At 40.4% G+C, this 14,705-nt stretch overlaps 1 protein-coding gene across 2 annotated transcripts; it reads right to left on the minus strand.

Annotated features, from left to right (window-relative positions):
- Positions 1-826: 826 nt before the first annotated feature.
- On the minus strand, positions 827-14,540 carry LOC106117843 (uncharacterized). 2 transcript variants are annotated; one of them, XM_013312314.1, is made up of 4 exons: positions 14,462-14,537; positions 14,360-14,369; positions 13,346-13,510; positions 827-3,832 (listed from the first exon to the last, which is right to left on the minus strand). In XM_013312314.1, exons 3-4 carry the CDS (start codon positions 13,486-13,488, stop codon positions 1,024-1,026), a joined length of 2,952 nt encoding a protein of 983 aa, XP_013167768.1. In that variant the 5' UTR covers positions 13,489-13,510; positions 14,360-14,369; positions 14,462-14,537; the 3' UTR covers positions 827-1,023. The 2 variants fall into 2 exon arrangements, with proteins under 2 accessions (XP_013167768.1, XP_013167767.1); XM_013312313.1 differs by having other exon boundaries at positions 14,360-14,540.
- Between the last annotated feature and the right edge of the window lie 165 nt (positions 14,541-14,705).

Consider the following 14,705-nt stretch of genomic DNA (forward strand, 5'->3'; position numbering starts at 1 on the left):
AAGCGAAAGTAGTATCGCGGTCTTTTAGATTCTCGCTTATTCAAGTTCTATATATAGATAATTAATTTTAAGTTAAACTTGAGCTGGTAATTTGTTGCGAAACATTTCATGAAATATTTTTATATCTTCCATTTTTTTAAAGTCTGTTGAAAATAAAATTAATTTTCTTTCAATTCCAGTTATGAATTCCATCTTTTTACAGTTTATAAATATTTTATATAAAGTGCCGTAATTTTGATAGCTCCTATTTAGAATGGACGTTTTGGATGTTGTAAATGTAATGAAAATATATATTTAAAGCTAGAGAAAGTATGTTTCTGTAAGTAAGGTTCTTCTAATTGATATTATCTATATGTTTTTATGTTAATTCAACTCGTGCTTTTTGTTGATTTACTTCTATTGTAAGATTTTAATAACAAAGGAAATTTGCCACAATTCATTTAAATATGATTTCATCATTGATTTGAACAAGTTTGATTTAGTGTTCATTTTGTTATAGAACTTGCGAAGTTGTTTTTCTTCAATGTTGAATATATTATTTGTAAGAATGTATTGTGGTCAGATTAGTTTGGTTTAATTTATTTTGTGGTAACATTGTGTGTTGTGTCAGAGAGAGTCGGAGCATAATTCTATGATATTAAGGGATGCGAAGAAAAAAATATTTATCCAATCACGTTTGTTGCCTAAACAAAGAGGATACATTCAATCTACTTGTGTACAAATGATATTGTCGTGTGTACGATGCTCTCTCGCGCGGTCTCGTCCGCTGGCTGCTGTCCACTGTCTGCTGCATGGGGAAATAAAACCACGAATTTAATTACAAATGTGTATTATTTTATATTATCTACCTATATTTATACAACCCCTTATTATAAACTTATAATAGATAAATTCGTCAGCTACACAATAACGTAACCGATACGGCGATGAAATAACTCAGTTATCACATAATGTACATTTACTTACATTCACACACACACACACACACTAGTCCAATGTGATGACGTCACAATCAGTGCGGCACTATAGCAGCGTGAGCGAGATGCGGCGGTCGTGTATAGTATGCTGCTGCAGTGCGGCGAGCGCGCGCTTCGCCTCGTGCGGGCTCCGGAACGCGACGCGCGCGTCTCCTGTGGGCTGACCGCGCTCGTTGTAGCGCCTGATCACGTCGTCCTGCGTCAGCTCGAAGTCTGAGAAGAACGCCAAGATGTCCTCGACGGAGGCGCGGAAAGGCACGTTCTCCATGCCGAGCACGCAGCCCGGAGCACCGAAACCCTCGAGCGCCGGGTCCGATTCCTCGGGCTCGATGGGCGGCTCTCGCGCGCCGTTCTCCATGAAGCCGCCGCGGCCGCGCCCGAAGCCCCGCCCTCGACCGCGGTCGAAGCCTCGGCCGCCGCCGCGCTCCGCCCAGTGCGCGCGGCCGCGGTACCCGCCCCGATCGAAGCCCCCACGGAAGCCGCCGCGCTCGAACCCGCCGCGGTCGAAGCCACCGCGACCCCTGAAGGGCCGCTGCGCGAATCCCCCGCGCGGGTGATCGTAGAAGGGCTGCTGCACGGGCGTCGGCATCAGCCCTTCGCCCGGCTTGGGGCCCTCGAGTGCCTCCTTGACGACCTTTCTCGAGACGAGGTCGACGGTGACCCGGCAGCCGTCCAGGTCGTGGCCGTGCTTGGTGGCGGCGAGACGAGCCTCCTGCACGGAGCGGAACTCGCAGAAGCAGTCTCCGGAGGGCACGCCGGAGGTGTCGAGCATGAGGTGAATGCGCGCGGGCACGGCGCCGGTGTCCGACAGGAAGGTCACTATGGTGCGGTCCGTCGCCTCCGTCGGCAGGCCCTTCATCAGGACGCAGTCCAGCGGCTGTTCGTCCATGTCCGTCGATACGACGCGAGGATTTTTGTGCACCATGTGCGACATCTGCTCGGTGGAGTTGGGGAACCCGGGCCTGCCGGTCCAGCCCGCGACGGCGGAGCGCGGGTCCATTGAAACCGCGTTAGGGAAGCCGGCGAACTGCGGCGCGCCGGGGAAGGGAGCGCCGAAGCTTTGCTGCGGAACGAACGGCGCGTTCGGGAAAAATTGCACCGGCGGCTGAGATTGCAGCAGGGGGGCGCCGTGCGGCCGCGGGCTGTCAACTGCCTGGCGGCGCTGGCGGGGGTCGCGCGGTGCGATAGCCTCCTCCGGCGGCTCGGCAGCCTCCGGCGCCTTATCGGCTTGCTCCGGCTTCACCTTCTCGTACTCTTCGTCGGACACCGTCGTGATGACCGGCTGCCGTCTCCCGAACACGTACATGTCCTTTCTCTCGTAGGCGAGTCTCGCGTCCTCCGGCTTCACGAATTGGACGTAAGCTATTTTGGAGCGCGACATTCTGCAGTCGTTGAGCGTGATGGAGAGCAGCGAGAAGTCGCTGAAAGCCTTCATGATGTCGTGCTCCTTGACGAAGTGCGGCAGGTCGGCCAGCCGGAGGACGCTGTAGGGCGCGCGCTGGGGCGAGGCCGGGCGCCGGTCGCCGATCACCAGTGACACGTCCTCGTCGTCGTTGTCGTCGCGGTACGGCAGGAAGGAGTCGACGGCGCTTTCGTACGTGCCGTCGTCGAGGTCCTCGACGTCAACGATGGCGCCCTTCAGCTCGTTGGTGCGGCGCTGCAGCGCAAGCTGCTTGGACCGCGGGTCGCAAAACTTGACGTAGATGTTGCCGGTGCGCCGGCCCGTATTGTCGTTTATCATCTTTATGCCGTGCTTGTCGATGAGGTAGGGGAAGAAGCGGCGTACGTCGCCGTAGCTAGTGTGGTTGGGGGCGCTCCTGATGGCGACGCAGCACCCCTGCTGCTGGTCCTCGAAGCGCGACATGCGGCCCTCGCGCCGGAAGCCGCCGCCACGCGCGCCCGCCGTAGCGGCCCCGGCCCCGCCCCGTGCCGCCGGGTACCGCGGCCCGCCGTTCGCCTGCTCACCCTGGAATGCGTTCGGGTTTCTTTTCTTGCCCAACTCCTGCAATTTAGTGAAGGCTTCAACCATCGATGGATCGCTGAAGCGAAGCTGCGCGGAGTTTATGTTGGGCGCGGATCCACTGAGCGGCGCGGCCCCTTGCTGCATGATGAGCGGCGGCTGTTGCGCGGCGCCGATGCCGTACACTGCGGCCATAGAACCCGACTCGCTCAAGTCGACCGATTTCTCTTGCGAGTCTCGCGGGGACCTGCGGCGATCGCGGTTGCGCTTTCCGGGCGAGCGGTCGCGCGACCGGCTACGATCCTTGCGGTCGCGCTTGCGATCGCGTCGCTCTCGGCTGCGGCTGCGATCGCGACGCCGGCGCTCTCGGGATCGCGAGCGCTCGCGTCTGTCTCTTTTCCGGTCCTTTCGGTCCCTGTCGCGCGATCGGGAGCGAGTTCTCGAGCGGCGTTTGTCTTTCGCAGTTTTTCTATCGTTTCTGTCTTCCACGTTGTTGTCGTCTTCATTGTTGGGCGTGGTGGCCGAGGGGCTGACCAGGGGTCCGGGGGGTTCGATGACGGCGGGTTGGGGTATCTCGTGAGGGTTGCCTATGCCGGGAATGCCGAAGCCGGCGAGCGGCACGCCGCCGAGTGCGGCAGAGAAGGGCGTGATGACGGGCGGAGCGGGCGTGGCGGCGGGTGTAGGCGTGGGAGTGGGCGCGGGCGGGGCGAGGGCGGGGGTGGGCACGGCGGCAGGGGAGGGTGTGGGCGCGGTGAGCGTCAATATGGGCACGCTTTGACGTGCCGTCTCTATGACCTTGTGCATCTCTGAGCGCGAGCTGAGCAGAAGCTTCACCTGGATCTCCTTAATCTTACCGCCGTCCAGCATCATGGCCTGGCGCGCATCCTCGTCCGTACTGTAACAATGCACACGCACTCACACTTAATGGTATTGCTTGCGATGGTTGACTATAAAATATTAAAGTAAGACCACAACATTAGAAATAAAGGATCTTGTTTCGAGTATTTGATCCATATATTTACTGCACACAAGGTCTCTCACATACCGTGATACCGGCATACCTCACTTTTATCATACATCAATTACTCGTTACTTCGTAATCGACTTCCGCAGAAAAAAATATCTCCTTGCTTTTTCAGTCACTATAGCATTCGTAGTTTTTTGAGTCATTCATTTCATATTAATTAAAACATAATGATAATAATATATGTACTAACAGCGTTTTTTATTTATTACTTGTCTCTTTGATTTTCACTTTGATATATAAATCAAGAAACTGTTTAGCAAATTTGACCCACAATATTCTTTTGTGTTTTTTATTATAAATTCATATTTCATACTAATATTATAAATGCGAATGTTTGCATGTATGTTTGAAGGTATTTCCAGAACGTTAGAACTGATAATCATGAAATTTGATATATATATAAAACGTATTCCTGTTCTTACAAATAGCCATAGTCTAATCGCGTCCTAACGGGGAAGGAAAACATCGTGATGCAACCTTAATGCACATAACTGTTTAAAATTTATAAATGTGTGTTAAGGTAATCATCAACCAATGGGTCTAGCACGAATATGTGTAACAATGGCCATTGTATCGTCACTTATGTCAAAACTAGCTGTCGCCCGCGACTCTGTCAGCGAGGAATTATAAAAAAAACTTAATTAGTAGCCTATGTGTTTTTCCAGACTATGTTCTACATCCATGCCAAATTTCATCGTTATCCGTTTAGCCGTCTTAAAGATATTTTCAAACAAACATCCATCTAAACATTCGCATTTATAATATATTATATAAGAATTAAGATTAGTGTGCTTTATGTCCGATAGGGGGCGCTGCACAAATCTTGTCGATGACGATACGATGGTGGGTCTCACAAATAGTCGTGCTATAAAGTAGTAGCTATTGAGGCATTTCACGTCTAAAAATCAACTAAATTCAGGTTTCGGTCACATTAGAATCACCTTTAGAATCTAGCGCCAAGAGTGGATTTCTACTTGAATCCAATAAACTGCTCTTAGTTAAAAAGGCACAACTAAGTGAGTACAGAGTATAAGGCGTATTGTTTTTGCTGTAGGTTCCCATTGCTAGCAAACTTGTATAAAAACATTAAATATAAACTTCTTATATTAGTCGCATAGTATTACACTTACACTTTTCCTAACTTACATGACTATGTTTAGATAGAAAATCTGCGTACTCATTTGTTTTTGTTTCCTTCGAGACAGGCCTGTCATCGAGTGCCTATAATCAGCAATACCTAATGTAGAAAGTTTTATCTTTCGTCAATTTTCTTGTACTTCCTAATCTTTTCCATTTTTTTCATATTGTCATCATTCCTTTTAAAGAAACAAGGATAATATCGATTTAATATTAGTGTATCGGCACTTCAACAATTTGCCGTGCAATGTGTCATATTCGAACTAAAATGGACTTAATTAGCCTAAACTGCTTTTATCTACCTCACGCAATAATTGTCACGTTCAAAGTGTTATGTGGGAATAAACACTTTTTTATTGATTTTTATAAGAGAAGGCGATGAACGACTGCGGGGATCACAGACTCGAACACTGACGCTTATGGACATCCTCCACAGTATGGGAACTGCAAATGCGTTGCCTGCCTTTAAGAAGGTAAATTTGCTTCTCGACTGACCATAAGGTTCGAAAATTATACTTTGTAGTACAGTCGCCATCGTTCGCGGTGTTCTAGTTACAATAAAAAAATGCCTTGCTCCTATAACGAACTTAAAGACCTTTCCGTGCTATCGACAGTTAACAGCACTGTACTTCTTACCATTTTATAAAGTGAAATACATGTTAAATATTCTTAGAACTTTATTGTTCTACAATATAAGACGTTTAAACGATTACCGTTTAAGAGAGTATTCTACCCTGAGCGTACTTATATTTTCGAGGTTCCCGTGTATAGAATTTGCTCTTTTTGTGGGCTGAAGGTCAGCTGCGCGCTGTGTAGTGCGCCTCGTCCCGCCACACCACAAATTATGTTCTGCGCATCGACTTGTTCGACTCTGACACGCAAATATTTTTGACACTAAATTTTTACTACTTTGTTGTTGATCGATATCCGTAGGGTAAAAAGCGGATTACGCAGTAGAGCTATAATATTCTACATTGAGATCTTAAAAGGTTATGAAGCCCTTAGTGGTAGTTATCAATAATACGGGTCATTTAAGAAGGTGACCTGTTCTGTACTAGACTTATATTGTTTTACAGGGTTACAATTCTTACAAAATGGCTGAACACATATTTGTATTGACTGTCATAGTAAAATTGAATATCATTATGTTTCTACATTATAATAAATGTATGAACATTTTTAAGATACCTTTCGTGCACATCAATTCTCGCAAGCATTTAAGGTTGTCGCTTATTAGATCCCGCCGACTGCTCGCCACATGAAAGCGTTTACGCGTTGTCGGGCGAACGTCGCGCGTAACGTAGCATATATATACCAGTTTTTTTTTTTTTTTTATATAAGAAAAATATTAGCAGATTTTTTTTTTGTAAATTTACTAATATTTCTTTTACCATTCCAACTAAGCTGTACGCTTGTGCTAGGATATGGTTTACGACAATAGTCGAATGGCGGGTTTCGAACCCCCGACCTCGTGATCGGAAATCCGTACCCTTAACCATTAGGCTATTGACGCTTCAACCAGTGGTTTCCAAACTTATTTTGTCTACTGTCCACTTTGAGAATAACTATTTTTTTAGCGCCTCCATATTTTCACATATTTAAAAACTACTATAACTTCAAATTAAATTAATTGTGACCGATATATGTATATTAACGGAATATTTTAAACAAAACTTTTACTATAACCCGCAACAAGGGGGCGTTATCGCCCACTATGGGAAATACTGATATATACCATACGTCGGACTTGCTTCAGCGTGTTCCGATCCCGGTTTTAGTCACAACGGTTAGCAATGCCTATGGGTTACGGACCGAATAAGCGATAACATTTATTTATGTCCGACAAACTATTAAATATCTTTTACAGTGACATAGTTTAGAATTACCTCTTCACATAACATGTATTAGAGAAATAGGAAAGAAATGTGTGCTTTATCGATCAATTTTCCTAGTGGGTTAGTTAGGCTAAAGGCACAGAAGTCTTTTGCCAGTTTAATTGTCACTTTTTAGCTTATTTAAAAATGTGTTTTGCACTAGTATCCTCCGTTACAGCTAAAAATACCTTGGCTTAAAGCTTAAGATTAGTTTTCTCATTACTGGGTTCTCCTTAGTATTGAAATAGATAGCTCCAAAAATTTTTTGTTCCTGAACTAAATACACTATTTTGTCGTGTTAGCGCATTTCAAATGATTAGTAGACGGATATTAATAAATATTTCACTTTCATGTGAATCCTCTTAGGAGTGCCTACAAAGAGTGCTTCAAGTAAATGTCGCCAGGTTCAAGGGGTCGGATTTGAGTTCTCAACAATTGATGTTCGCTATACACGGTTTACTGACGCCACTTAAAATAAAAAATAATCCTTAAGTCCTCAATCGCACGAGTGCTTTTTTAGAGGCTTTAAAAGAATGTTAAAATAGAAACAAATGTATTTCAATGTATCTGTTAACATTTATTCGTGCAGTGTTGCATTCTGAGCGGTGAACGAACGGATCAAGAGTGATTTTAAAAGTCACCAACGTAGTTTCAACGCGGCGTTAACAAACCGCCCGTGAGAATGAGCTCTAGGCCCGACCGCTTGAAACTGTCATTGTGCGGTGACCCTTATGCCCGAGAAATAAATAAGGCAGATTATAATAAAATCGTTAAAATTAGTAAACTATTTACATATTCGGTTCACAGAAATACTTGTCGTTGTTTTCCAATTTGCAAGCGGATTGAGTTAATAAAAAGTATAAAATTACTTAATGCTTATTACACTAGCCTCCGTCAATCGATGATGAGCATTTAACTTGTATAAATATTTCATAATTAAAGCATACGAAACATACATTTTTTGTAAGTTAAAACTTACCGTGCGATCACATTGCCGCAAGGTTTAAATAACGTCGTGCTCTTAATTTACAAAAAGATTAAGTAACTTACAAAATCAGTCGGACGCCTCTAAAAGTGGTCCATAACAAAAAGATATTTAGAACATAGAAACCGAACAAACTTTTAAATCTCTCACATCCATCATCATAACAGGACTATCCAGACTCACGCTTTGGTGGTTTGCGAATTATAACATTGGTAGATAGATCAAAAAGCTGCAGCTGTTGCGAGAAACGCCGGCAACACACGACCCAGGATCTGATTGAACACCTAAGGGAAGTAAAACAAATAAATACCTCAAACTTTATCTCACCACCTTATAGCTCCCGACCAGTAGTTTGTAGAAGCCAAATATGGTCCGCGACTGATTTTAATTTTAGAATTGACTTATTTAAATCTCAGATTAAATCTATTTTATGGTTTTCTCGAGAACTTATTTATGTCAATAACAAGTCTTTCCCTTTTTTTTGTTAATTAACAGGGCACGGAATCGTCTGAAAGTATGTGATGATTTGCACGTAGCTTTGTGTTATAATCTTAATTCTAGGACAGTCGTAGTGAAGATGTAAGCTTAGAACATTACTAAAAAATACAGGCTAACCAGAATAATCTAAAAAGTAGTCCCCGACCATGAAAAGGTTGGGTGCCTTTGCCTTAGCAAGTAGTGTAAAATGAGTCTTAATAGTCTAGTTATCCTATGCTCGTTTTGTCAGCCTGATTTATTCAGTTCAATCACAATTATTACATTATTTACAAGTAATGGTATGATAAATTCACATCAGCTGACCTACTTTATAAATAAAGCATAAATATACATACATAAAATTGAAATATATAACGACACTAACGGCGGACTTAAGCGTTTTGATTGAAAGTTAATAAAAAAAACAAAAAAGACATGTGAAGTCCTATACATGGCGGTCTTATCGATTATTTGACGTTTTTAAGTATTTTGTGAAGTAAATGTAAAGATAGCTTTTAGAATTATTTTACCGTATATTGTAGTTTATTAGTGGTTTAGGGATTTGTTTGGATTTAGATTAAAATGTCTCCAAAATATTGTGACAAAAACACTCACGCTGGCAAGCCTTCGCCGGGAGAAAATTCAAATCGCAACGCTCGGATTATGATGGAGAACAGACTTATGTATAAGAGTCCAGAATAATCAAGAGATAAGCGTAGTAATTTATGCACTTCCTGTCCCCAATATGCAACCTGTAAAACAAAATCCTAAGGCAAATAAGCTTGAGTGAGAGCTAAAGATGAAATAGTGAAGTCTTCGTTCATCGTCGTTCAATATGCGTTTCTGCCGCTCCAACCACCGCAACAAATTTAGGTACAGTCACATATGATCGCAGTGCACTAGTAACAAAAAACAATTTTTGGCGGTAACGATAACATATAGTAAAAGTTAACGCTATTCAAAAATTAGCTATCATTTCCTGTATAATTTCCGGTGGAAATTAAAAAAAGTAAGTTCCTTTCGACTATATCTGCTCAGTTCAGGCCAGGGTAAAAGGGTTGAGATCGTTGCTAGGGACAAACAATTTCTCTGTAATTGGAATACCGTAAAAGATGGCGACTGTACATCATCGAGGCTTTAGGGAATGAAACTGTTTTCCGAACAAAGTAGGCAGCTCCGTCTCCATTGTGAAGGATTTTCGACACCAATATTGATTTGTTTAGACCACAGGAGCAATTTTAATTGATTGTCTTAAATTGGTCTATAAAAATCGTAGATGTCGAACAAAATACACACAAAGAAATGATAAAACACGATCATCCTAATTCACATAAAATTTAGCATATCTAAATGGCCTATATACCTTGACCTACCTTACAAATGTAGACGTGTTATTCAGAAGTTTAGCGCTGTGAATAAATACTTACGGGAAGTGTTATCATTTATTGGTGACAAATATGTATAATATTATTAGCTGTGACACGGAAGCGGTGCGTTTCTACGAAAGGATGTAGATAGACCGTGGAAACAAAGTCGTTTGGGATAGCCCATATAAGCCCCTGTCACCATCTTTCGGACTTGTCGCGAATCCGTGCACTGAAAATCGTGGCAGAACAGCAGAAAAAAAACCCAGGGGGATTTCGCCTTAATATTTTGACATTTATCTATCATTAGCATGTGTTTTAACTGCAAGGCTCGGCTTTAAGATAGAGACTTTATTTTTACCGGAGCAGTACGTCAGGATCGAATGAGCGCGTTGAAATTTGAAATACCATAGCAAGTTGATAGCAATAGCAGTTAGTTTCCGTTAGTCCTATATCCTCAAGATATGAACACATCCTACCAAATGTAGGAAGTGTAAATACAAATAACATAAAAGTTCACACGTTAAAAACACCTCACCATATCTATTTTAAACTTAGCAGACAAGATAGGATAAACAAGTACAGAATCTGTTTCACGCAGACAATTATGAGCATATCCGTAAAAGTTTCTCGTATCAGCCCAGAGGTGTGTTGTGAATTAGGTCTTATTTATGTCCAGCAGGCTTGAAACATCGTTACTCCAAGTTCTATGCTAAACTTAGGTAATTATTTTGCACTGAGGGTAGTGCGAAATGTTGAGGCATACATGGTAATATGAAGCGTCGCAGTTTCCAGGCATATTGATGACAGGTCCTTAGTGTCGTAGCAAGTCTAAAGCGATAAATATTTTCCAATTTTTTTCACCTCGTGTAGTGAATTTAAATAGGTTTGCATCGCACATACGTGCTATTTTGCGCCGACGATATCGATAGAGCAGTCCATCTGTTCCATGCATAGGGAAACTTTTCCATTTGCTTGGTCTCAAACAGTCGTAACGTGATATTATTTACTACCATATATTATAAAGCTTCGTAATATTTAAATGTTTAAAAACTTTTCCTTTAATTTATTACTTTATCTGATGAAAGAAATTATCTCAGTCCAATGAATAACTACAATACTAGAGAATACCGATATTATAGTTTGGAAATATTGTCAGCGAGGAATGTACGCCTACGATGTCAATCATAATGATCGGCTCATAGAATGGCTATTTGTATAATTTTATACCAATCAGAAAGGCTACAATTTTTTTTAGCTTATACGTTTAGTGTAGTCAGTTCAGGTAGGTTTAGTGCGTAAAATTACAATAGAATAAATATTTGTAAAAAAAGTTAAGCATACATTGATTTCCTATATTCAACCATCGTGAGAAGGGCGATATAAGGGGTAGCTGTAACCGACGAGCATTGACGTATTGGTGAAGAAACGAGAGAAGTACGCTAGGACGCGCCAAATCGGAATCCGTAGTCTATGCCTACCCGTCAATGCAGCGGGCGTTATAGAATAATTACCTGTCTATGCTTGGCTATTTCAGACATATATTATCGTAGTCGACTACATAATTTAAATTTATTGCTTGCCTTTTACAAACAACAACATTAGTTATCAAGATATGTATAATATGGAACTATTTTACGTAATTAAAATTATATTGGTACGGCAAAAATGTAACAGTCATTAAAAATAATTGCTTGCAGACCAGAAACAATGACAAGTACTTTTTTTCACAGTCTCCTTCTATTGAGGAGTTCACTTTGCGCCGACCCGCCTCGCGATCGCCGCGAAAAAATTGTTATCAAAACGATATGTCATTCTCGCTTGCACGGGTCAACAGCGCGGGGCTGCCGAGGCATCCACTAGCCATCAACTGGACCGCGCCGCATCCGATCGAAAGGTGGGGCGGTGCCTTGCCGGGTAGACGAGTGCGCTATAAGCTTAAACCTTATACTAGGAGTTTGTTTTGAGAGATTCAAGGAATAATTAACATCCGAGATCTACCCAGTTTTCCACTCTATCCTATATGATAGTATTATAATTAACTTTAAAAGCAACAAGACATACTTACCACTATGGCAAAAAATATCACTATTGCCCTAAGAGCATATACCAAAGACCAACTTTTGTATTTTTATGAAATAACTTAATTCTCCAAGAACCAACATAAGCTACAACATATCTTTATCATTTTAACGTAAATATGGTATTACGGTTGTGAAAGTATTTACATCTTTTATGAAATGGAGATTTTTTCTTACTTATTATAATTTTTCATTGGGTTTACTACTATGGACAAAGCATAATATTTATCTTCTATATGTAAGTACAGTCGCGTACGTTGGCGGTATTCGACTATTCCACGAAATCTAATGCAGATGCACAGTTGTTATTTAAATTGTTTATTTGTAAGATCTAATGAAGTTAAACATAATTAGAAGGTGCAGGCAATTTTTAAGTAACTGGAATACCACAAACAAAGGCGACTGTACCACAAATCAGTTTAGAAATAGAATGTCATACACGTAAACTTTATTTTATACCTAGTTGACATAGCAGAGCAAAATACTGATTTAGTATTACCTATTACATATTTTAATAGGATATATCTAAGTGTACTTAAAGAAATCAGGTCAAATAGTCAATGTTATACATTTCATTAGAAGTTCCCTAAAATATTCATGTCATATAAGAGTTGCAGACAGTATTACCTATAAAATTAGGAAAATTTTATTTAAATGTAGTCATCGGGTCATACAAATCCCAAACGAGTGGCTCAAGTCTACCCATGTTAGGGTGACTAGGCCATAGTCTACTACGCCAGTCCAGTGTGATTTGGTTATTTTGATCTATTTTTTTATCCTTTCAAGTATTTATCAATGAAGTCAAATCATAATGTCAAGGTTGTCCAGGAAACCTATTGTCACCTCTTGCAGTTTATTTTTCATTTTTAACTAACTATTAAAAGTTTTTAGCAGTTTGTTGGATGGTATGTAATTTTTTCTATGTTAGATTCACCACAGTGATGTAGAGAATTTATGCAAGGCACCATTATAAAGGTGAGATGCATAGGCTGCCAAAGTACTTATACACTCTTGTCTCTGGAGAATATCTATCTTAGGCAAGAAACTGTTTTATCCAGGACATTGTCAAAAGTATCATATTGATAAACTCAGTTAATGGTTTTATATTATACTTATTTTATATTTTTTTATACCTCCTACTTAGAAACATATTATTTTAGAGACAATAATCATTACACATATGATTCCTCACAATCTTGTTAAACACATAACCCAGAAGAGTATTTACAGGCCAGAGGTTTTATCATTTTTTATTTGAAATAAGATATGCCATGATTCATTCAGTCAAATTTGTAGTGTGCCATTTTTGTATAAAGACAGTATTATGTCATAATTCATTTATTAAAACCTTATACTAACTTTTACCTAATTAGTTTTATTTAGATTTATTTCACTTACTTGCATTTATTTAGTTTACGATATTTCCATTTTTTTTTATATTTGAGAAGAGTACGTATAGCTACCTGAACGCAATGAAAGCATCTCCAAGCTCGCCTCCTACGATGTGCACACCACCCTCGGGAATGGAAAGCCCCCGAAAGAAGTTCCTAATGTCCAGAGCATTGGCTGACCAAGGAAGATTCTGTAGTCTAATGATGACACTCATCTTTGCAGCTGTAGGCGATTACCTATAAAAATTGAAAGTGTCTTTCCATTTTTTGTTTTGTGTTATTCATACTTAATAATTAGCATTTTAAATTATTGTATACAATTTCCCCAACCAAATTATTATACTTTGGTGTAATAAATTAGGTTTAATAAAGTAGATATACTTCTGGACATAATAAGTGAGATATGAAGAAACCTATTTGTTTCAGTTTTAACAGACAAAAATATACATGTGGATAATATGCTCATTAAGATATGTTCATAAATTCATAACATATGAAAAATGAAAATTTACATTCTAAAATATAAATAAAAAATATTTTACAATAAATTTTTATGGCTGGTATAACTTAGGCAATACTTATGACTTTTAACTATCTCATAGAAAAGAAGTGCTTACATCAAACTAAAATATCCAAAAAATCTATCAACTTACAAGGTTTAAAGAGAATTATGTTTATTAATTACAGGAAGACCAACCTATACGAACTTAGACACAATACACAGCGAATAATGGCTGATCGATGCTTTTATAAACGCAGCTGGAAATGAGTGTTTTTTTCTCACATTTACAACTGGCTACAGAAAATCGTTACACATAATATTATAGTTTATATAAATGATGCGTACTGATCTTAAAATAGGAACTAATTTTAATTGCCTTTGTAATTTGCATCTTTATAAAGAAGATTAGGTATTTGTTTTTGTAACAAGGCATGGGCACTAATGTACAATATAAAATATCGTACAACAAATTTAAAAACTTCATGGATGAGAATATAAAACATAAGGTAGATAAAGTTATGAGGATTTTTCAGTGCGCCATGTAACCTAGCGCTCCGGAATAAAATAACGTTTCACCGACTTACCTATATTGTTCTACAATTTTAATTTCAAACGCGTAAATATAAGATTAAAAACATATTCAAACACAAAAAAAACACTAAAACATGGAATATAGCATCACATACGGCTAATAATCATCTATTTAATTATCACACCGAGAAAAGGCGGACAAAAACACAAAATGGCGGTCGTCTTTGTACGAGAAAAGAAAAAGAAATGCTAATCGACCATAGAGACGATCAAAGAGTAGTTGTGTCGGCCAGAGTTTTGAAACAATTTGACATTGACATCTTGTGTTTGTTTTTGATATTATTTCTTATCTGTGTCTGTCCAAACAGTCCTAAACCATTTTTTTATTTTTATCAGCCC

Source organism: Papilio xuthus, unplaced genomic scaffold (assembly GCF_000836235.2).
Source record: "Papilio xuthus unplaced genomic scaffold, Pxut_1.1 DF827679.1, whole genome shotgun sequence".
In the NCBI taxonomy this organism is placed as follows: Eukaryota; Metazoa; Arthropoda; class Insecta; order Lepidoptera; family Papilionidae; genus Papilio; species Papilio xuthus.

Excerpts from the sequence above, each read along its gene's own strand:
- LOC106117843 (XM_013312313.1), bottom strand. The coding sequence starts at position 13,488 with ATGAGTGTCATCATTAGACTACAGAATCTTCCTTGGTCAGCCAATGCT. Across the intron at positions 3,833-13,345 it reads GATGCTTTCATTGCGTTCAG|TACGGACGAGGATGCGCGCC; the intron begins GTAGCTATACGT and ends GCATTGTTACAG.